Source organism: Petaurus breviceps, unplaced genomic scaffold (assembly GCF_028583685.1).
Source record: "Petaurus breviceps papuanus isolate PSGF00001 unplaced genomic scaffold, PetGlider_PUasm1.0 339, whole genome shotgun sequence".
Taxonomy (NCBI): domain Eukaryota; kingdom Metazoa; phylum Chordata; class Mammalia; order Diprotodontia; family Petauridae; genus Petaurus; species Petaurus breviceps.
In genome coordinates, this window is record NW_027186112.1 from 504217 (window position 1) to 528066 (window position 23850).

The following is a 23850-nucleotide window of genomic DNA, read 5'->3' on the forward strand; positions in this document are numbered from 1 at the left end:
AGAGTGATGGGGGACTTCCAATTATCCATAAACCTCCTATATCTCTGCCTCAAACCTAGAGACTGGTTGACTAAATTCCCAGAAAAAGCTGTCTATCCTTGCTCTCTCCACTTGCTCTTCTCTCAACAACTTCTTAAGAACTTTTACTCTGGCTTCCAATCTCATCACCTAACTGAAACTTCAAAGTTAGCAATGATCTTTTAAATGACAAAATCCTATGGCCTTTTCTCAATCTTCATCCTTCTTGCCTCCTCTCTGTGGCATCTGACAATGCTGACCAACTTCATTCTCCTAGATACTCTCTCCTCTCCGGATTTTCATGATATGGTTATCTACCTATTCTGACCACTCCTCAGTCTCATTTGCTGGAACATAATCTGTGATTCATCCCCTACCTGTGTGTATAATCCAAAGTTCTGTCGTAGGCCTTCCCTCTCTAAACTCACTTTCTTGGTGACCTCATCAGTCATCATGAGTTCAGTCGTCATATCCTATTGGCCTCTAAGGTCTCTTAAGCTTTAAATCTTTGGTTCTATTAATCTCAGATCTATATATCCAGTCCTTGCCTCTCTCCTGAGCCCCAGTCTTACCTCATCAACTGTGTATGGGACATTTCGAATTGGAACTCAAGATGTCCAAAAGAGTACTCATTATTCCCCACCCTACAACTCGCCTCCTCCTAATCTTTGCTATTTTTGTTGATGGCACCATCATCCTTATGGTCACCCAATTTAGCAACCCTGGAGTCATTCTTGATGCTTCATTTCTCTGGCATTCCTCTTTGTTCTATATCTAATCAGTTTCCATGTTTTATTCAACTATACCCTATACTTTTTTGAATTTTGAATTCCTGTTCAAATCTTGTCAAAACCAGCCCTGGTTTACTCTCGTCAACAGTATTTTCTACTCCTACTTATGTGCTGCTGAAGAAAGTAAAGTAATGATGTTGACTGGGACCACAATGAATTTATGCTATCTAATCTCACCTGGAACCACACTTCTATAAGGCAATCAATCCTTTTATTTTCCATTGATTGACTCCTCCTATACAATCTTCTCACCTCCTTTTCAGCATGGAACCCTGCTTCCCACTTTATTAAGAAAAGCCATTGGGTTTGTTGGGGCAGCTAGGTGGCACAGTGAATAGAGCACTGGCCCTGAAGTCAGGAGGACCTGAGTTCAGATCTGGCCTCAGACACTTAAAACTTACTAGCCGTGTGACCTTGGGCAAGTCATTTAACCCCAATTGCCCTCCAAAAGCAAAAAAAAAGCCTATTTTCTTCTCTATTCCATATCTCCAAAATCCTTTTCATCACTCCTACCCCATTCTTTTTTTTTTTTCTTTTTGGAGGGCAATTGGAGTTAAGTGACTTGCTAGTCACATGTCTAGTAAGTGTGTCAAGTGTCTGAGGCTGGATTTGAACTCAGGTCCTCCTGACTCCAGGGCTGGTGCTCTATTCACTGCACCACCTAGCCACCCCCAACTCCTACCCCATTCTTGCCTTTTTTGCTTAGGAAAGAGGTTGCCCTTCTTGCCAGTGCCAACCCTTCGGCCTTGTGTTCTTATCTCTTCTGAGAGCCCACTCCCTTGATTATTCCCTCTTTACCTTATTGTTGACCTCTCCTCTTCCTGATACCTACAAACAGTTAGGTCCCTCTTGTCTTTAAACAACCTCCACCTGACCCCTCCACTCCCCAAAGTTATCATCCGGTTTCTCTTTTCTCTTTCATAGCCAAACTCCCAGAAAGGCTCATCTATACACCAAACAACCCCAGTTACAGAACAATTTACAAAATAAGTTTAATCTCACCTAGAAAGAGGCTTTAGAAGACAGCTAGGATCAATGAGTAGAAGCACAAAGAGGCAAATTTAAGCTTATTATAAGGTAAAACTCCCTTGCAATTTGAACTATCCAAATGTAAAATAGGAACTGCCTCTCATACTGGGCTCCCTGTCACTGGGTTTTCAAGATAAGCTGGAACTACTTGTTACATGGTAGTAGAGATTCTTCAGATATGTTTTGGACAAGGTGGCTACTGAAGCTGCTTTCTACTCTGAAATTCCACTAACTGTTCAACTTAAGTTGCTTTTTCCAAGGATACCAATGAGCTTTTGACTGCTAAATCTGATGACCTTTACTCAACCCTCATCCTTTTGAACTTTCTGCAACTTTTGACCCTTATGACCATTCCCTCTCTTCTCTCAGCTTTTAGGATACTGCTTTCTCCTAGTTCTCCTATCTGACTACTCCTTTTGAATGACTTCATTTACTAGCATTTATTAAGTGCTTACTTAGTGCAAAATAATATGCTAAGGGAAGGGGATACAAATGGAAGAGCAAGTTCTCAAGAAGCTCCCATTCTAACAGAGGCAGCAACACATGCTCGAAAATTTCTGCTGCATGTCAGATGGAAAGGTCTTATGGTTCTCAGAGTGTAGTCACAAGTCAGATGATAATGCTCCTTCATTCATGTCACTTTGACTTACAAAATCATATCAATTTCTGATGCTGAACCATACGACAGTGCCAAGGACTTTGGTGACGAGAACTTTCATTTTTGGGGTTGTTGTAGCTTCTGCAGAAGCAGTAGCCAGGCTCTATCTCCACAGGGGCTGCTTCTAAGGATGATGGCTGGAAACACTGCTATTCCAAAGGTTCTTGGCTATAGGGATCTGGGCTGTCTCCATGAGGGTATGAGGAGAAATGGCGGTCCAAATGGTGGTGCGGTGCTGCTGCCTTCTGTCTTTCCTTCAGGATGTTTTGCTGCTTCTGCTAGGCTGCCTTGACTGGTCTGGGGGTGGTAGTTGACTGGCTCTTGGTGAGGATGGCTGGTAGCAGAACTGGTGGTGATGCTGCCTCTCCTAGGGCATACTTCTCATTCTCCCTTGCTGGTATCCTATCCCATTACTCTGAGTGTCTCCCAAGATTCTGTCCTGAATACTCTTTTTTTCTCTCTATACTTCCTCACTTGTTAATCTCATCAATTTTCATTGGTTCAACTATCATCTTCATGTAGATAATTCCTAGATCTATTTATGCAACCTTATTCTCTCTCCAGAGCTCCACACCTCTCTTACTACTGGAAATTTTGAACTGACAGGTACCTCAAATTCAAATCCCTCCCCTCCATGTATTCTATGGCTCAGCCAAACTTGCCTTGTTGTTCTTCACACACAACATCTCCCCTCTCCTCCTTCTGCACTGGCCTTCCTCTATGCCTACTAGGACCTCCTCCCCAATCTCACCATTTTAGAATACCTATTTTTCTACGAAATTCAGCTCAAAAGTCACTGTCCTGATCCCTCTCACTAGTGCCTTCACTTCTAAAATTACCTTAATATATTTTGTACACACACACATGTATATATGCATACATACATATGTATGTGTACCTATCTACCTGCACATACATATGTACAGATAAACATATTCATACATAAATGTCTCCCCCAATAGAATATAAGCTCTCTGAGGGCAAGGACACTTTCCTTTGATCTCTCTATTATCAGTGCCTAGCAGAATATCAGGCACACAGGAGGTACAGAATCAATGCTTGCTGACTGACTTAAGTATTCTTGGGATTTGTGTTTGGCCCTGACCAATTTACTACTTTTGTCCATGTTTTGGATAAAGGCACAAAGAGCATGTTCATCAAATCTGCATGTGACATAAAGTTGGGAGAAACAGCTAATACAATGGGCCAGCATCCAAAAGAATCTTCCTAGGCTAGAATCCTGAGTTGAATCTAGTAAGACAGACTTCCAGAAGTTCCCTGGGCTTCCTTTTGGTTCTGCATCCCCAGTGCCAATCACACAATTCGTTGTTGTTCACTTGCTTTCTAGTCATGTCCAACTTTTTGTGAGCCTATTTGGGGTTTTCTTGACAAAGATACTAGAGCGGTTTGCCATTTCTTTTTCCAGCTCATCTTTGCAGATGAAGAAACTGAGGCAAACAGGGTGAAGTGACTTGCCCAAGGTCACATGGCTAGCAAGTATCTAGGGCCAGACTTGAATTCAGGTCCAGGCCCAACACTCTATCCACTACACCACTTAGCAACTCACACAAAAGGCACTTATAACTGCTTGCTAAAATGATCTGGAATCAAATGTAAAACCTTACACCAGGGTTCAAAAAATTAATTCCCAAGTTTGAGCTGGTAAAAATGAGACCAGATAACAGTTCAAGTGAGAATGGTCTGGGGTTTTAGGTACACTCTAAGATCAATGAGTCAACAGTAAGCTTTTGGCAGCCAAGAAAGTGAATGTAATCTTTTCTTGCATCCAGCATCAGGGAGCAGAACTAGAAGGGGCAGATGCACCTAATTAGAGCTAAGAGTATAATGACCTGCTTTGGGAGGTTCCCTGTCATTGGAGGTTGGATGGTCACTCTAACTTGTAGAAGGGCTTCTTGTACAGGTTTGGTCTGGCCTGAGGTGGTCTCTAAGACTGCTTCTAACTAGAGATTCTATATTATGCTTTGGATTAATATTCACAAGGGACCATACTCCCCTATCAGACTATAAATTCCATGGCTGGGATATCACAGAATTCTTTTGTTCACCTTTTCACTGAATTGCTGCCTCCTTCTCCACAGCCCTGGGCTTGTTCTCCCTCTATTCTTCTCACCACACACTGTTTGCAGGCATGTGCGCACACAGTGGCGCTGGAATTCTGTATACTTGTTTTATCCCCTTCCTAGACTGTGAACTTTCTGAGGTCATGGACCAAGTCTTATTCATCTGTCTCCCCTTACATTATACCTAAGTACAAGAAATGGTTATTCAGTAGGCACCAGGAAATATATGTTGAATGACTAAATGAATGTGGAGATCAGGGAATAGTTCTGCCCAGAAGAAGCTTATGTCTGTCTGTCTATATGTGTAAATGGGGATTTGGGAAAAAGAGAAAAGATTTGCAGAGCGACCAGGTTGCAAGTAGAGATAGAGAGGGGGGCCATGGAAGAATCAGGACTGAAATTCAGGTCTTCCACCACCCCTTAGGCCAGGGTAGTAAGAGCCAAAGCAATCCCAGGATTATCTGTTCCAACTCCCTCATTTTACAGACAAGTAAACTGAGAGCAAGAGGAATAAAATGACTTGCATGTGGTCACAAAGCAGCAGATAACCAACCACATGCAGACCTGGGTCCTTAGATGCCAATTTCAGTCTTCTTTCCCCTATATCACAGATCCTACAAAAGAAACTTTCTGGAAGGTAGGGAGTGGAGTTGGAGCAGGGGCCTATAGTTAGCCAGCAGGAACTGTGACCCTGCCCATGTTTGTAACTTATACACTTCTGAATTTGTTTGACGCATATTCTCCTCTAGTTTGGGGGGGAGGATGTGTGTGTGTGTGTGTGTGTGTGTGTGTGTGTGTGTGTGAAGGTTCCCTGAAGCACAGCGTGGGGAAGGAAGCAAAAAAGGATCACAGGAGAAGTCAAAGCACATAGAAAGGAGTTTGGGTGGGAGTCTGAATAGTTTGCATGCAGAGTTATAAATACAAATGTGTACACACATACACCAAGTCACACCTGGGAACATAGCTGCCAGACGAGACATGGTGATGCCAGACTTTGTTTCTAGATATGTTTTCAAAATAAAATTCCCTACACAGAGAGTAAGTTCAGTTCCTAAAGGAAGTGGCAGCTTAGAGAAAGGGTAAGGGGAGAAGGAAGGAGATTGTATGTGTGTGTGTATATGTGTATGTGTGTGTGGTATGTGTGTGTGTGTGTGTGTGACCAAGAGTCTGCTATTTTCAGATCTTATTTAGAAGACAGGAGGAGAAGGCATGATCCTTCCATGCCACCTCCCACTGCTGCCAACATCTGGAGGTCCCCAATTATCTGGCCAGAAGCACACAAAAAGCCTACACGAATGGAGGACAGCAATAATGCTCATACAGTGCTGAGAGGTTCTGTAGAGCACTTTCCATGTATGATCTCATTTGATCATCACAACAACCCTGGCAGGTAGGTGCTGTTACTATCCTCACTTTACAGATGGGGAAACAGGCAAAGATAGGTAAGTGACTTGACTAGGATCACAGAGCTAAGGAAGTACCTGAGGTGGGATCCTAATTGAGATACTTCTGATTCCAAGTCCAGGACTTCTTCCACTGAACAATGTAGCTATATGGAACTCAAAGCTTTTCATAACCCACCTGCCTCCCCCCCCCCCCACTTCTCCAGTCTTCTTACACCTTAATCTTTTAATTCCCCTCTCTCCTTTGTGTACTCTTTGCTCCAGTGACACTGGCCTCTTCACTGTTCCTCCATCCCCCAATTCAAGGCATTTCCTTGGGCTGTCTCTATGCCGGGAATGCTTTCCCTCATTTCCACCTCCTTAGTTTCTCTGGCTTTCTTCAAATCCTACTTAAGAGCCCACTGTCTGTACAAAGCCTTTCCCAATCCCTCTTAACTCCAGTGCTTTCCCTGTGGTGATCATTTCTCATTTATCCATATATAGCCTGTCTGTACATAGCTGTTTGCATGTCATGCCCTCCATTAGACTGTGAGCTCCTCGAGGGCAAGGGCTGTCCTTGACCTTTCTTTGTGTCCTCAGCACGTAGGACAGTGTCTGGCACTTAATGAAGCACCTGCTATGTGCTATTAGTGCTTACTGACTAGCTGACTGACCTGTTCCCCACAGAATTCTCAGTTCTGACTCTATACTTAGTGTGTGGAAGCAAGGAAGATTCCAAAGCACTTGGTTTGTCATTTGAAGCCTTCTATAAGTTTCTGCCCCACTTTTCTAGATTTACTTTCCTTCCTTCCCCCCACGTTAGACTTCCAGGCAAAACCAGTAACTCAAACAAATTTCTTGAACTGTCATTGTGGTATAGAGAGAAAATGCTAGATTTGGAGCTTGAAGACCTGGGTTCAGATCTAAGCTCTGCCACTTACCAGCTCTAGGCCACTGGACAGACTACCTGCTCTGAGCAGGAACACAGTTTCTTCATTTGTAAAATGAGAGGTTAGTCCTCTAGATGTAGCTGACTGTAAAATCCTAGGATGCCAGTTCCCACCTCTCTGTTCTTGCCCAGGCTGTTCCCTATTCCTGTAATCTCTGACCTTCTCTCAACTTCTTCCTACCTCATTTCTTCCTCTTCATATCCTACCTGCCATTTGAGACCCAGTCACCCCTTCCAAGAAACATTCTTCATTCCTTCTTTCCCTCTCACGTGGAAGGAATCTCTCTTTTCTGCTCTCATAGTACTTTGTACTTTTTATTGAATGAAAGAGCTCAAAAAGTGGCAATTAACGAATCAATGTCAGTCAAGTCTCATCTGCCCCAGGAATCTGTACTTAGTCCTTCTCGGTTCAATATTTTTATGAGATGAAAGCATGGGTGGCATCACTTTCCAATGGGAGGCAACCCATAGCTGGAAGGGAATCCTATAGCTAATGCACTGGATGACATAGTAGAAAAAAAAGATTTCTATAGTTTAGAACAATAGGTTGAATCTAGTAAGATGAATTCCTGCAGGTATGAATACAAAGTCTTACCCTAGGGTTCACAGAATCACAAAATTTGAGAGTGGCCAACCCATACAGGAAATTAATCCCTAGAAGGAGGAACCTACCATCTGAAAGAAGTCATTTCCATCATAGGTGATTGACATATGGAAAAAAACTCTGCAAACATTAGAGCTGTCCAAAAGGTATCTCAGGGGACAGTGAGTTTCCCATTGCTGGAAAGCCTCCCACAGAGCTTGGATAACAACTTGCTTGATGCCGCAGAAGGGGTTCCTGATCAGATACAGGCTAGACTAGATGAATTCTCTTCTAATGCTGTGATTTTAGGATTCACCCTGAGTACTGTGCTCATTTCTAGAAGTCAGATTCTAAGAGAGACGTTGATAAGCTGGAATGGATCAAAAGGAGGGTAATCAGACAGTGAGGTAACTGTAAACCAGGGGATAAAATGGTTGGCTGAAGAAATATGGATATTAAACTTGGAAAAGAGAAAACTTGTGGGAATATGATAGATGGGAGAGTAATTAAGCTCGTTTTATTTGGTCTTAATGGTCAGAACTAGGAATAATAATAACTAGCATTTATACAGTGCTTTAAGGTCTGCAAAGTACTTCACACATATTAATTCATTTGATCCTCACAACAACCCTGTGAGGTAGGTATTATTGTTATTCTTATTTTTACAGATGAGGAAACTGAGACACAGAAGTTAAGTGACTTGCCAAGGGTAACACAGCTAGGAGATATCTTAGGCTGAATTTGAATTCAGATCTTCTGAACTCCCATTCCCTTGATCTATTAACTGTGCCACACGCCTGGAATGCCAAAGGAAAGTTGCAAAGGAAAATTTAGGCTAAGCTGTTCCTACAGGGGGCAGCCTCCATGAGGAAACTCTCTTGAATGAAGGCTTGTCACAGATACTCTAGATTCCCACAATGAATTTTGTCCCAACTCTGAGAATCTGTGACTTTACAGAGAAAGATTTTTTTTTCAGTCTGGAGAAGCAATGGCTGAATGAGAAACAGGGTGGTGAGTAATGGCGACTAGAAGCTATATCTGGACGTGGATCTCCAAAGCCAGGTCCCGAGAGAGGACCACCATGCTCTGGCCTCCAAGCAGTACCAGTCTCACTGTAGACCAGGTAAACTATCCAGGGATACAACATCTATGTACCTCTAGACTGGTAAAGGAGGTCAGTCTAACTATCCCTCTACTAATGCAGCCTAAAACTTGCATGGATTTTTTTGGGCAAGTTATTTCACACTGCTGGACTCACACTAAAGACAGTCTTCCTAAAGAGCACTGACGCCATCTGAATGTGCCTTCCCCAAGCAGCTCCACTGCTCTCTGACACCTCTAGTCAGATATAAACTCCTCCGCCTTTTTTGTTTTCTGTGTGTATATGTGTACATGCATGCATCTCTAGCACCTGGAACAGTGCTTGGTATAGAGAAAGCACTTAATATTTGTTGATTAATATATTACATATATTAATGCCTCAGTTTCCACATCTGTAAAATGAGGATAACATCTGCTGCTACCTGTTCCATAGCTGTTATTTCAAATAAGATAATCTATAAAAGTGTCTTGAAAACCTTAAAAGTGCCATATGAGCAGGCTATTATTACACTTCTCCCTTCCAGTACTTGTACAGTTGACTTTCTGAATTTTCTCTATCCTTATGTGTACACTTGATTTTTTTTTTCTAGAATATTGGGCTAAATCTAATAAGATGAAATTTAGTATGAAAAAGGTAAAGTCCTACTTTAAAAAAAAAATCCATGCCACAAGTAGACAATAAGGGAGGGAATGGTCACCAAAGTTTGTCTGAAAAAGATCCAGGAGTCTTAGGGGTGTGCCAGCTTCCTGTGTGTTGGCAGCTGTGCACGGTGGTTGCCCAAACAAGCCAGACGCAGAGTTTCTTGGGATGCGTTCGTTCACCCTGTTCTTCTCTTCCTGACACGGTGCTCACAGGACCTCGTCACACTTTACGTTTTTAGTCACCTGCCCGGGGTTCCATCTTCTGTACATGTTCCTTAAAAATCTGGGTTTATCAGAGAAATCAGCATGTAGTCCCATGAGTTACTTTTGTATTGTACCGGAATCATTCACCACTGCATTAGCACGATTTTATTCCCGAGCGCTTTTGATCACTTGTGAGCTGACTTCCCTTTTGCATCTCAGGCCATGGGACCATCTTGAGTTTTCTTCTGAACTTTCCAAAGTTTAAAGTATGTTGTACACCTCAGAGCCCACCAGACTTTACCTTTCTCTTCACAAACAGCAGGATGACAGTCGCTTATTCCCGTTCCTTTCCAATTCGCTAACCAGTTGTTCCCTGGTAAACTTATTACGATGCAGAAAAGGAGCATGCTTGGCTGATTCCTCGGTCTTGTAGAAGATGAATGTTCTGAGCACCATTGCCTTGCCAAACTTAGCCCAAGTCTCCTGAATGCTTTTCCTGTCTTCTGAGGGTGGAGGATCAAGACCAGTCCATTCCCTTATTCTTTTAGTGTAGCTACAAGTCACAGGGGCATCCATGTCATACTACTGACTGATGAGCTTTTAGTCCATTAAAGTCCCCAGATCTTTTTCATATGAACTGCTGTCCAGTTATTCAGATTCATGGCAAAGTGGCAGCCACATGGCTCATGAAAAGCAGCATTGTATGGTGGACAGAATGTTGGACTTGGGGTCAGGCAGACCTAAGTCCAAATATGGCCTCTAATATTAGGTGTAAATTACTTAACTGTTCTGGGTCATAGTTTCTGGCAATGGTCACTTCCTAATCCTCATCCTGCTTGACCTCTACAGCATTTGACACTATTAACTACTTCTCCTTCCTGCTTCCTTTCACCACAGATCTTGGGTGACTCTGCATTCCCTTGTTTCTCTGCCTGCCCGTCTGACTGCTCCTTCTCTTTTACTGGCTTCATCCATTCATCTCCACAAGGCTCTGTCATAAGCCCTCTTCTCTTCTCTCTCCAGAGTATCACTTGGTGATCTCATCACCACCTCTGGGTTCAATGATCATCTCTACACAGGTGATTCCCATATTGATTCATCCAGCCCAAGTGCCAGTTTCACATTACCATCTGCCTGTTGGACATTTCAAACAAAGTCCCAAGGGCATCTCAAACTCAACATGTCCAAAGAAGAACTCACTCTATTTCATCCCAAACCCTCTCCTCTGTTACTATCACCACCATCCTTTTAGTCACTCAGATTCCTAACCTCGGTGTTATTCTCTCTCTAATTCACTCCACATATCCAATCAGGGGCCAAACCCTGCAATTTCTTTCTCTACAAAATCTCCTGCATCCCCTTCTCTCCCTTCACACAGCCACCACCTAACTTAGACTCTCATCTGGATGACTGTTAATAGCTTTCTCACAGCATTCTCTCTGCCTCAAATCTCTCCTCACTCCAATATAGCCTTCATTCAGTTGCCAAAGTGATTTTTCCTGAAGTATAAGTATGACCATGTCACTCCCCTGCCCCCCCAAAATCCAATGGCTCCTTATTACTTCCAGGTTCAAATATCAAGTTTTTTGGCATTTAAAGCTCTTCACAACCTGGTTCATTCCTATGTTTCCATCTTGCATTTTATTCCCCTCTATAATGACTATACTCCTTACTCGGAGGTATAATAATTAAGGATCAAAGAAGTTGTGAGGGAAAATCCAAGTTACTCTAGCTTCTTTGTCTGCTATTGGCTATTTTCCCTATTACAGTGATGGGCTGGTCTGACAATGGTGCTCCACCACTGGAAGCAGGGCAGAGTTGGCTCACATACCTACTCCTTCTCTATCAGGTATGGATGGAAAGTGTGATAGTCATCTCTGGTGAATCACCAGAGACCAGGCCCAGTAGAGGTCCTTCTCAGCCCTAGAATCATTGAATGAAGTAGGTATGGTGGAAATGGTCATAGTTGTAGCCCTGGCCCTTCAGGGACCTCTTTTATTTTTCCTTACCATTTTGCAGCTGATCTTGGAACCCTAGAGGCAGCAGGAGGAGAGCTATGATAAAACATCACTTCTTCCCAAGTTTTGAATGCCAATAACTCCTCAATTAGCCACAAGTCCCATTTCCCAGCCTCTGTGTGAGACCTGAGAAGGAAGCAATTAGACCTCAGGTTACTCCCAAACGTGGTTATAAAAGCCACAAATGACTTCCTTTTGCCTTTTCCTTCATCCAGAAGGTTCTTAACCTGAACTGTGGGGGAAAGCCCCAAGCAGAAAGGGAAAGAGACCAGTAATGACTGAAGAAATGCTGCAGTTATGCTTGGTTCTTCCCTCCCTAATAGTCCCAGAAATTCTGCCCTATGTCTAGTCTTCAGGGTCTCTAAGATCCTTGGCTCTCTTGTTCAAAGTAAGAACAAACTTCTCCACCCCTTAAAATAATAATTTCTATTACTACAGTGCTTTAAGGTTTATAAATTGCTTTCTACATATGATCTCATTCTCACAAGATGCCTAGGAGTCAGGAAGTGCAAGTAATATTGCCCCCATTTTATCGATAAGGAAACTGAAGCTCGGAAGTAAAGTGATTTGCCTAAGGTCAGACAGCAATCAGTGGCCCAGATGAGCCTTAGGCCTGGTCTTCCAACTCCAGTCAGATGTATGAAGACAGCAGACTCTTTTCAATGTATTAGGCTGTTTTATGTCCCCCAGAGATCAGCTGAGACAAACTTTGGCTGGAAGATGGTAGAGAAAGGAACCAAACACCAAAGCCTAGAAGTTCTAAGTTCTTGGGACATGGTCAGAGTTCTCTTGTTTTAGTATCTGTTGGTTTGGATGGTCCAGCTTGGGGCCAATTTCACTTCCTCTGTAACCAGCACTTCTGAAGGGGTTTCTACTCTGTGGTGAAGCTTGGCTTCTTTGTCTTTGGTTCTGAGCTTGCTCGAGGCTTGGTCACTTCTTGATGAAGGGCTCTCATCACCTTTGAAGCCAGTCTAGTTGACTCCAGTCAGACCCCTCCAACAGTCAGCAGCAGATTGCTAAATTTTCCTGCTATAAAATAATTTCCCCCTCTCTGGGCCTCATTTTATCATTTCTAAAATAAGAGTGGGAAAGCTGACTAAATGGTTTCTAAGAACCCATCTAGTTTTAAACCTATGGAATCCATGAATCCTGTTTCAAAGCTCACATTACCCATTAACTTCAGTTCATTAGCAATAAAGAAATAACTGATAGATTCCAAGCTCAATGGTTCTACCAGTTTGCCCTGGTTTAGGTTCTAGGCTCTGCTTCCTTAATTTCTGGATCCTACTCACTAAATGCTTATAGTAGAAAAGTAATTAATCTTTATATTAACATCAATAAATAATTTCCACCAAAAGAGCCCCTAAACTCAAGTGTACTGATTCTTAGACCACATACAATTAGGAGAGGCCTGAAGCACTGGATTTAAAATAATACGGTTGGGGTTTGAATACTGGTTTTGCCTCTTACTACTTGTACTACCATTGGGCAAATTCCTTCCCTTTTGTGGGCATTTGTTTCCTTCCCTGAAGTTCAGATTTGAGAATCCTCACAATTAGAGCTGGAAATGACCTTAAAGAAAATCAAGTCCAAACTTCTTTTTTCATAAATGAAGAAACTGAGGGTCAGAGAGCATCAGTGACTTGTGTTCAAGATCCTACTGTCTCTTGGGTCCCTTCTGGCTCCAAATCCTATGATCTGGCTTCCAAGTTTGAAAATTGGAAGGGGAAAGGCTACTCAAGGAAGGTACACTGAAAGTAAAGACTAACAGAAAGACAAAAGATCACTAAAATCTGCAGCAGCTTGGGGCCACCAGGATTAGAATGAATGGACTTCAATAGCTCCTACACGGACCTCACTGTCACAGAAGAGAGAACAAAAATCTGGTATTCCTAATGACCACCTTGGGTTAATTCAGGCACGTGGTTTCCATCATTAGTGAGAGACTAAAGCAAGTTTGTGCTTAAACAGACACACTTCAGTTATCCCAGTGCAGTCAAAGGAATACTTGTCTGGAAATTTGGAGCCCCAGTGTGAATGGATGCTTGAAAGCACCATACTGTGAAATCATGGCCAGATAAGACTACTGGCCGTAACTTCTACAGGCTAAGAGGTGTGTGTATTTGGGGGCAGGGGAAACAACAGACCTCAAGACTCCAAATTTGAGAGAAGGGTTCGTGCTGGTTTGGTAAAGGGGAATGGCACAGGCCCTGGAGGGAGCTACTTGGGTAGGGCCAGAGTGACCAGGAAGGTTTCTCTTTGATGTCATGACCAAAAGCAGGGCACAGGCTAGAAAGATGCACAGGGACAAAGAAAGATAAGATAGTTCACTGGTGTGGGGGGAGGGGAGGGGGGAAGTATCTGTTTCATTAGCAAGTAGGAATTATCCAAAATGAGAAGAAATGGAGAAGCCCTTTATTGAAAGTGAAGTTTACAGAATCAGAGGAGCTCAGAATTCAAAGGAAACTCAGGTCATTTAGTCTAACTTGTGCCTGAAGAGGAATCCTTTCTACACAGCCTGTACAAGTTATCAACTAGCCTCTACTTGGAGACCTCTAATGATGGCTATTTGTTGATGCTGAATTTTTTTTTTTTTGTTGAAGTGATGGGGTACTATCACTCCCAAGGTCACTCATTCTGCTTTGGGAAAGCTCTCTTTTTCTTACGTCAAGTCTAAATGCACCCCTCCATAACTTCCTTCTACTGCTTCTAGAAGCTCTGAATGATGGAAGCATGCCCTGCCTGTCAATCAAAGGTTCAGTTGTCTGTTAGGAGGAAACCCTTTTCACAAAAATAACCATTAACATCATAAATGATATGTTCTACATTCACACTTTTCACTTTTTTTCTCTTCCAACATGGACCTCCCAGAATTTTGGAGTTGAAAGGCACTGGAGAGGTCATCTGACTGAATCCACACCTAAACAAGAATCCCTGCAATGACACACTTACCACATTGGTGAGACGAATACATAGCACAGTGTCCCACGTAACAGAGGAGTGCAGTTAATGTTTACTGGATTCCTCATACTGGTCCTTTCCGCTCTGATTAAGGGGGCTCCAATCAGAATGGGAAGGGTCCTTGGGAATCATCAAGTATAATTTCTTCATTTTACAGATGAGGAACTGAGGCCCACAAAAGAGATACAATTTGCCTAAGGTCACAATAAGAGTCAGTGAGCACTAGACCTTATCTCCTGCCACTCTAAATTCAAGGCTTTTTCAGCACACACAGTTGCCTCTCTGACAAAATCAGGCTTTCTATAAAAACCATGACCCTTTACAGGGTTCAAGAAGAAGACAAAGGGGGTGGATTTTGCTTCCTTGGCTCTCATCCCAGAACACTCCATGGTCATGATGATGTTCATTTAAGTTGTCTGAAGAGTTGGAAGGTCACTGGGGGCAGAGACAGTGACGATACCCAAGTTTCCAAGATGTCTATTCCATCACAGGGCAGCTGTTACTGGGCTGGCTCTAAGGGAGAGTTGGACATGGAGATGTTGGCCATTACATTGGTGGAAGGTGTCAGGGCATATGTTCTCTAGCAACCTTGCCTTGCTGGTTGCAATAAGGGAAGAGATAATTTTGAAGAATCCCACAAATTCACCTACTTTGGGTAAAAGGAAAGGGTAGTTTTCCCTTGTCTTTTAATTTTTTTGATTTTGCTTTTTGGAGGGGCAATGGGAGTTAAGTGACTTGCCCAAGGTCACATGGCTAATAAGTGTCAAGTGTCTGAGGCCGCATTTGAACTCAGGTCCTCCTGACTCCAGGGCTGGTGATCTATTCACTGTGCCACCTAGCCACTCCTGTCTTTTTATTTTTCAAATTAAAAATAAAAAAATTTAAAATTCTTAAAGCTTAAAAAAATTTAGAAAATTTTAAGCCTCTATTAAGTGTGGGGACAGAGTATGACCAAAGTCTTTATGATGCAACTTTGTGACCTTCCCTTTCATATTCTGGGACCCTTGCCCAAATAACTTAGCCCCTATTCCATGTGTCCCATGCTCATGGAACCAACCCTGAGATTTCTGGGTCCTGGACCCAAGCCTAGAGTAACAGATATTTTCCGTCTGGGGCATGGAGGATAGTATGGTCAAAAGGCATAGCTGGACAATGAAACTGGGAGTAGAGAAGGGAGGATAGGGGCTGCATGCTCCTGATGAGACCTATCAGGGTCTCTTTTGCCTTCTTTTTTACTCTTCCCTCATATTTTACCTCTTTTTCTAAAAATCAATTCCTTTTCCTCTTATGACTGGGGTGGGACTGAAAGAGTCAGGGGGCAAGGAAAAAGGTGACTTTATGTTGATCTCTCAGTGGGAATGAGGGTGGGAAAAGACAAAGAATAAGATGATCCTTGAACTAATAGCTCCTGCCTGGTATTGTTGAGGGCTGTGCTTCCAACTCTCTATTATCCAAGGAGAAAGATGCTGCAGATAATCCAAAACAGCACATGACCTTTCCCAAAGTCATTCCCATGGGATTCTGGTGTGTAACCCAGGGCAACATTTTTTTTTAAAGCAGCAGATTTACCCTCCTAATACTGCGTGGCTCAGGCTGGGGTTCCATTGAGTCTGTGTCCCCCAGGCCCATGGGGGCTGGGCGGCGAGAGCACACGGAACGGAGGCGGGGAGGCAACTTGGGCTCAAATGTTCGCCATGGGTAACCTGCGAAGCAGATAACTGAGAGTCAACAGCCTCCTTGGCCAGCCGGCTCCTGCTCCAGTCTGCTGGGGCACTCACCGCACCCCTTCCGGCTCTCTTCACCTCATTCTGTCCCACCCACAGTGAGATCCCAGTGACATAATCTCACCTACAGAATGACCCACTTCATTCCAGCTGGTCCAAAAGGCTCCCCCAAAATGACCTGCTTGTCCACCTACTGCCCTGGGACCCATCTCTGGGAAAGAAGCTCTTCCTTCTTCCTAACGTAAGGGGGCTAAAGAGACTTTCCCTGTTAGCAGGGGAACTAGGCCATACTGAATCCCAAGGCACGGAGTGGTTGGTGATGGTTAAATTTCAGGCACCCTAAAGAAAGTGTTTTGGGACAGTTCTCATTATTATACACATTTCCCAGGAACACTGCTTCTCCTACCCCCCACCTTCCTATGTTTTTCCCTGGTAGCAGAAAATGGGCTATTGGATTTCTTCTATGAAGAATCCTTCCCCCCTCCCATACCCATTTTCTCTCCTAAAAAGAAGGAAGTGCTCTGGGAGGCAACTGATCAAGACTTGACTATCTCCTCTTGGCTTCTTAGTGAGGATGAAGGCACCTGAAAAGGGCCATGAGGGGACTCAAGTAACAGGAAAAAGAGAAGTCCTTATCCTCTAGCCAGTCCTCTGGACCCTTGCAGACAGTTCCTAGGGTAGCAGACAGATGAGAGACAGCAAGTGGTCCAATGGATAAAAGCATAACTCATGCAGTCAGGTCCATGTGGGACTCAGTTTCCCCATTTGCCAGATCTCTGTGCTCTCTTCTCTTCCTAAGATGACAGCTCAATGTCCTCAGTGCTACTACAGTTCAGGGGGTTCACACAACTTTGGAGCTGAAATGGATTCAGAGACCATCTAGTTTAACCCCTTCAGTTTACAGAGGAGGAAACTGATGCCCAGAAAGGGGAAGTAACTTGTCTACACTCTCACAGTTTGTAAGCAGTGGAGCTGAGATTTGAACCAAAGTCCTGAATCTAAATCAAGTGTTCTTTTCTCTGTACTACACTGCCAAGGCTCTGATTACAGCAGTTCCTTTCCTCTCTCTCTAAAGGGAAAGAGGGGACAATCAGAAGGCAGGGTGTCTCCAGATCCATACCCCATCCTTCTTCACCACTCTCATGCTAACTTGCAGAGAGAGAGGGGAAGAGAAAGAAAAGGTGGGGAAAGAGAATAAGACCACAGGATTTAGCACTGGATGAAACCTTAGAGATCATCTGACTTAACTTCCTCATCTTACAGATGAGGAAACTGAGGCCCAACGAGGTGACAGGATAAGCCCAAGGTCAGACAGGTGGCAAACAGCAGGGCCAGGATTTTAACCCAAGCCTGCTGGCTTCAAATTCTGTGTTCTTTCTATTGTACCACATTGCCAAGGCTTTCATTTTAGCAGTCCCTTCTTTCCTCCTGGGAAAGGACCCTTGGGGAAGAGTCCCCTCCAAATCTACACAAAGAATGTCTGTCCTTTCCTACATACAAACAAGGCTTTGAACACCCAGAAGGGAGGAAAGGGTTCCCTGAGGGCTAGGGCTGGGTGCCTTTTAGGATAAGACCTGGGGGCTCCAGGCTCATCCAGATGGAAGCAGCTTGTGTAGTAGTAGCCCTTGGGTCTCCCATGAATAGAGGGCAATGCCTCCTCAGGAGGTCAAAAAGTACTCTAGGATCACAGGGTTTATAGTTGGAAGAAGCTTTAGAGATAAATCAAGTCTAACCCCTTCTTTTTACACAGTGGGAAACTGAGGCCCAGAAAGTGAAAGTAATGTGACCATGGTCACAATGAGTAATTGGCAGGTCTTCTGACCTCCAATTCTCTGAGCTGGGGTCAGGGGGAGGGGGAGAGGGGTTTGGTGGCTGTGAAGTGGAGGATAAGAAAATAGGTGGCAGAGCCTCCAAAAAGTTTGCCCTCCAGAAGCAGAGGCTGTAAACAAACTCGAGGCAGCCGCCCCTCTGCCTGAATTTGCCAAAGCGAGTGTTTGAGCGTGCTCAGCGGAGCTGTTAAAAAAGGCTGTAGCGAGCATCTTCCATTAACGTTACGACCGTGAAATATGACAATAAAATGATAGCCGTATGGTCGCAAATTTGCAGCCCGCCGAGTTGCTCGGGGTTTATCGTCACTCAAACGTGCAGAGAGCTGTAAAATGTTTACAGAAAGGGTCGTTTGCGGCCATAAAATCCTCCTTTCTCTCCTAAACAAGGCTGAGTGGAGCCATTTACCAAGCCCCAAATGTTCATCGGGGGAGAGGGAAACATCTGTTCTCTCCAGGAGTTTTCAGTGATCTTCTCGAACAAATTAACTAAAATGGGTGCTTTCTAATTAAATTAGCCCTCGCCTGGAATGGCTGGCGTTGGTGCGGCTGGGTACGATTAGCGCACAGAGCACATGGGCGGCTTAATGGGAAGGTGAAATATGGAAACGTTTGGTACCTGCTGTGCACGGCCCACCCATGCCCCTGCTCCCTGGTCTGGGAACCCACGCAAGGAGGGACACACAAAGGAGAACGCCTGAGGTCTTCCAATCTCACTCTAGTTCCCATTCACTCCTGATGGGAAAGTCTTGCTCTCCTCCCAACCCCACTGCCTATAATCAGCTGTACCAATCCAGGCCTCTCAGCTGCCATATGAGAAGATATCCATTCCTTCCTAAGCTCCATTATTTGAGTGAATGAATCCACATGAGTATGCCCCCCTTCTCATGCGCACACCCATGATTAGCACACACAATACCCACACAGACATACCCACATACATGTTCATATCCAAAGTCCACTATCTGTTGTGTTTTTGCCCCCCAGGCTTGAAACAGTCTCCTCTCTCCTCAATCTGCATCTTAAAGGAAGATCCCTCCATTCCTTCAAGGCCCTAATCAGGTGCCACATCTTCTATGAAGCCTTCCCTTATCTCCTGGGTGAAAATGAACTCTCCCTCCTCAAGTTTTTTATGGCACTTTGCCTGGATCCCCTTTGCCCCTACCTTGTATTATACTTACTTGCATACATGTCATATCTTCCCTATTAGACTGTAAACTCCTGCAGAGCAGTGGCTGTGTCATTCTTCATCTTTCATAGGATCATAGGATTTAGGACTGGATAGGACCTTAGAAATCATCTAGTCCAACCTCTTCATTTTATAGATGAGGAAACTGAGGCCCAGAGAGGTTAAGTGACTTGCCCAAGGTCACACAGGCAGTAAGAAGCAGTGCTGGGGCTCAAACCCAGGTCCTCTGACTCCAAATTTACCTTCCACTACATCATACTGCCTCTCTTTTTTGTATTGCCGTGGCCACAGGGCAATATACAGATCACATAGCAGGCACTTACTATGTGCTGAACATAACAGAATTAATTCCCCAAGTGAGAAGTCCAGACGGGGCTATAAGGCTGGGAATCATAGGCCATCCAGACAGGGCTTGGGCCTAACCTCCCTAATGGGCCCTGGCCAGGTGGAAGCCTGTGTTTTTTGGCCAAGGAAGCCAAGCAGCATTGAAGCCAAAAAGAGGTGGGCCACAGGGGCCCCTCAGACACTGGGCTAGAGCACCGTCTTACAGGGGACAGGTGTCCACAGCCCACTCCTTGGGAACAGACTTTGAGAGACCTAGAAGACTGGACTATTCCTCCAGTACCTTCAGCAGCATCATCCCTAGGTGGAGAAGGCTTGTTTCCTAGCTGTATTCCCCTCTAGAGGGCTTTGTCTGAACCTAGTCCTTAAGCCTATGGGTATCAGCACAAAGTTTCCTTCCCCTCCCCCCAATTAACCAGTCCCCATCAACCCCTGACATTCCCATCTATCCAAATCCAAATACTAGAAAGGCCTTGCTTTCAGGGGGTCCCCAGTCTAAGGGGGAGACATAGCCCCTGCTCTCATGGAGCCCCCATCTATAAGTTTTTTTCTCTCTTGGGTCCCAACAACCCTTTGTACCTCTTCCTTTTCATATCCTGCTTTGTACTATTGTTGTTTGGTCATTCCATTGTGTCCAACTCTTTAGGTCCCTGTGGACCACGGCACACCAATAATGCCCATGGGATTTTCTTGGCAAAAATATTGGAGCAGTTTGCCATTTCCTTTTCCAGTGGGATAAGATGTATAGAGGTTAGTGACTTGCCCAGGGTCACACAGCTAGTAAGTGTCTGAGGCTGGATTTGAACTCAGGCCTTCTTGATTCCAGGCCGAGTGCTTTGTTTACTAAGCCACCTAGCTGGCTCCTGCTAAAGTCCTATAGTCTGTGTTTAAATGTCTTTACCCTCTACTGTAAGCTACTTGAGTGCAGAGACTATACCTTATTAATTTTTGCTTCTCTTTCAGAGCTTGGCACAAGGCCTGGCACATAACAAGTATTACTAAGTATCTGTTGCATATCTGAATAAATGATTAAGAGGACTTCCTAATATTCCTTCCCTCAACAGCTTCACCCTGGGCGGGCATTACTTACCTAATAACCTAGCTCCTTCTAGGAGTCTCCTCCAGTTTTTTCAACCTCCCCACCTATTCCCCATTTTCTATATGAAGGTCCTAAGAGAAAGTCTGCTTAACTGAATGAAAAAGTGGGTGTTTCCCTACTTGCTATCCTGAGGAGAGGAAGCTGGACCCCATAGATCACAGGGAGGGTGCTCGTCTCTTCCCTTGTGGGAGGAGCCACCACAGGACAGGGTCTCTCTCTCTTCCTCCACCCTCCAGGATTCTAAGAATGGGACTAAAGGACTTGGGACAGAGGAAGTAATTTACACTGGGCAGGTAGGTCTGAGAGGGAGATATGGCCTCTACCTTTGCTTGGCCTGAGGGGTAAACACAGACCTTCCCTGCCCCTGCTCTGAGGAGAAAATAAACTATTCTGGGGGAGCTCCTAACCAGAAACATTCTCCCTCCTTCAAATCTCTATAGCCCTGTGATAACTCCCATTCTATGACTCTTATGCCTTCTGCTATAATTTTATCAGTTATCTTTTCCACTACTAGACTGTAAGCTCCATGAGGGCAGGTCCATGACTTATCTAAACTTTGTATCTTGATGTGCATTAGGCACAGTATTCAAGGCACAGAAGGTGCTTATTAAATGTCTGTTGTTGAAATCTCAGCCCTAAACCCCAGTCCTACCACCCACCATATATCCCTGCTTGTGGGTAGAAAGCAGGGGGATATCTCCCAGTCTTCAGTTAGGCAAACTCTTTCTTAAGGACTTATGAGAAATATGGAAATTGTGTTGAGGATAAAGTCTGAAATGGGCAGTGGGGGAGGGACACTACAGCTCAGGGAGAAGGGAATTCATGGTGGGGTTCCACGCAGCTAGCCCGGGTACCCCCAGTCCTACCCGTCTCCTCTTTGGCTGGGCTCTTCCTATGTGCTCGGGAAGCCGAATGGCCCCGAGGACTAGATGAAGACTGCAGAGAGATGTAGGAGGGCAGCTTGGAGAGGTTCCTGGAACCCGATGCCTCCATGTTCCCTTCATGTTGCTCCTCTGCATCTGATGATGCTGAGGAGGAAGATGCTGATGGTGAGGACAGGAAAGAAGAGGAGGAGCTGGAGGCATTCTTGGTCTGGGACTTTGGAGATGTGTACTTCCTGTGGGAGAAAACAGTACAGTGAGAAAGAGTGAGGGCAGGCCTGGAAAAGAGGGGAACTAAGTAAGAGCGAGTAGACTGTTCACACTGATAGGTGGGTTCAAAGAGCCTCTTCCCCTCGTCTACACTACTTCTTTTTTACATAGAACTATTTATTTACTTTTAGTTTGCAACATTCAGTTCCATAATGCCTTGAGTTTCAAATTTTCTCTTCCCCCCTCTCGCCCCCCCTCCTCCCCATGGTGGCATGCAATCAAATATAGGATCTACAAATTCCTTCTCATTAAACATTAGTTAAGTTTCTACACCATTTCTAACAACCTGCTGTTGGCTAAACCCTTCTTTTCCTGTCTTTCAAATGGCTTTGGGAAATCTCCAAATCCTTTTTCTTTCAGGAAAAAAAGACTGAGAACTTGGAAGGACCCTTAATCCAACGCACCCATTTTATATATGAGACTTAGAGAAGAACAAGGTCACAAAGATAGTAAGTGACAGAGCTAGGAACTGAATTCAGATCTTCTGGCCCCAAATGCGTCGCTAGTTTCACTTTACTTTGATCTCATGATTTTGTGTTTCTCATCTGTTGTTGTTCAGTTGTGTCTGACTCTTTGTGACCCCATTTGGAGTTTTCTTGCCAAAGTTTGGTTTGCCTTTTCCTTTTCCATTTCATTTTACAGATGAGGAATTGAAGCAAACAGGGTGAAGTGACCTGCCCAGGGTCACATAACTCGTTTAAGTATCTGGGGCTGGATTTGAACTCATGAAGAGTCTTCCTAACTCCAGGCCTGGCACTCTAGCCACTGTGCCACTTAGCTGTCTCATTCCCCACCTCCAAATTACACCCTTTATTCTAACCTCATCCTTAACCACACTGAGTTTCAACACTAAACATGCCAAGACTGGATGCTGACCTTCTAAGTTCCTTATCCTCTCCAGGATGAGGCGTTAAGTGTGGCACGGCATGACTGAAAATATTCTCAGATTCATGATTTCCTTGATCTAGATTTTTCTGAACTTATGAACATGAAGAGTTTTCATGAAAACTATAGTCTTTGTGATTTGTTGTGGCTGAAAAACTCATTCCCCAGTGTCCAACCTAGTGATGAACCTTTCTGAGGGCAGACACAAGGTACATCATTAGGTTCATCCTGTAAACCTCTGGTTTATAAGGCCCTGCCAGAGCTTTTGTTTTTGATGGCACAACCTCTGAAGCCAGGCCTCCTCATCTTTTGGAGGAAGTGGAGTTGAGTGGAGTGGCAGTGCTCCACACATAGCTATTAAGCAAACTGAATGAAGAAAATGGCAACTGAGCCAGAGGTGGACAGACAGAGATGTAGGAAGACTCTGTAGGCTGGAGGAGTAGTGCGGACATTGGTTTGGAGACAAGGAAGTCCAATGCATCGTTGGGAAATGAAAAGTAGTTCATTTTGGCTGAAGACAAAATAATGTAGGTTTAAAGGAACAATGGGACTTAAAGTTGGAACGGTACTCACAGTTAGCACCAGAGCCCTGAGGACGTGAAATGACAGACTCACAAACCTGGATATTATCTTGCAGGGTATTTTTTAAAGAGGAAAACTACTACCACCAGCAGCAGCAGTGCCGCCGCCACGACTACTATCACTACTGTCTTCATATGTACATTCCACACTATAGTTTCCAATGTTTTTCACATCCTTTTTTACAGGGATCGCTGTCACCTTATATAGATGAGAAAACATATTCAGAGGAAGGAAATGTGCCTGGATCAGGGTATGTAGTAGGAAGGGAGATGTTTACAGTCATGACTCCAAGGCATAAGGATGTGAAACATACTTTGCTATTCCTTACCCCAGTGTGGTCCAGAGAGAGTGACCTGGTACAGGATTAGTAGGGAGAAGGGTTGGTTCCAAAATCAGTACTTTGCAATTTCCAAGTCAGACCTATTACCACAGGCCCAAGCAAAAACAACAGTAAACACTGGGGACAGAGGCACTGAAGGCTCAAGAGTGAGTGTCAGTGTCCTCATCACTGGGCATTCATCAACCATGTCTCTGGGTGAAGCAGTGTATAACGTAAGGAAAAGAGCCTTGGATTTGAATCCCAGCTCTGTCACTGAATTATGTGATCTTGGGCAAGTACCTTCTGGGTTACAGCT

The 23850-nt window shown here is 44.2% G+C and overlaps 1 protein-coding gene across 2 annotated transcripts in view; it reads right to left on the reverse strand.

The window, feature by feature from the left end:
• ZC3H3 (zinc finger CCCH-type containing 3) overlaps positions 1-23850 on the reverse strand; it is a 508339-nt gene that overhangs the window by 9534 nt on the left and 474955 nt on the right. Inside the window, exons 11-12 of one of the 2 annotated variants that reach the window (XM_069096901.1) lie at positions 21464-21714; positions 15987-16120 (exon numbers count right to left, since the gene is read on the reverse strand). In XM_069096901.1, the coding sequence (XP_068953002.1) occupies positions 15987-16120; positions 21464-21714 (385 nt within the window). The remainder of the gene's footprint in view (positions 1-15986; positions 16121-21463; positions 21715-23850) is intronic. The other variant, XM_069096902.1, reaches the window with a different exon arrangement.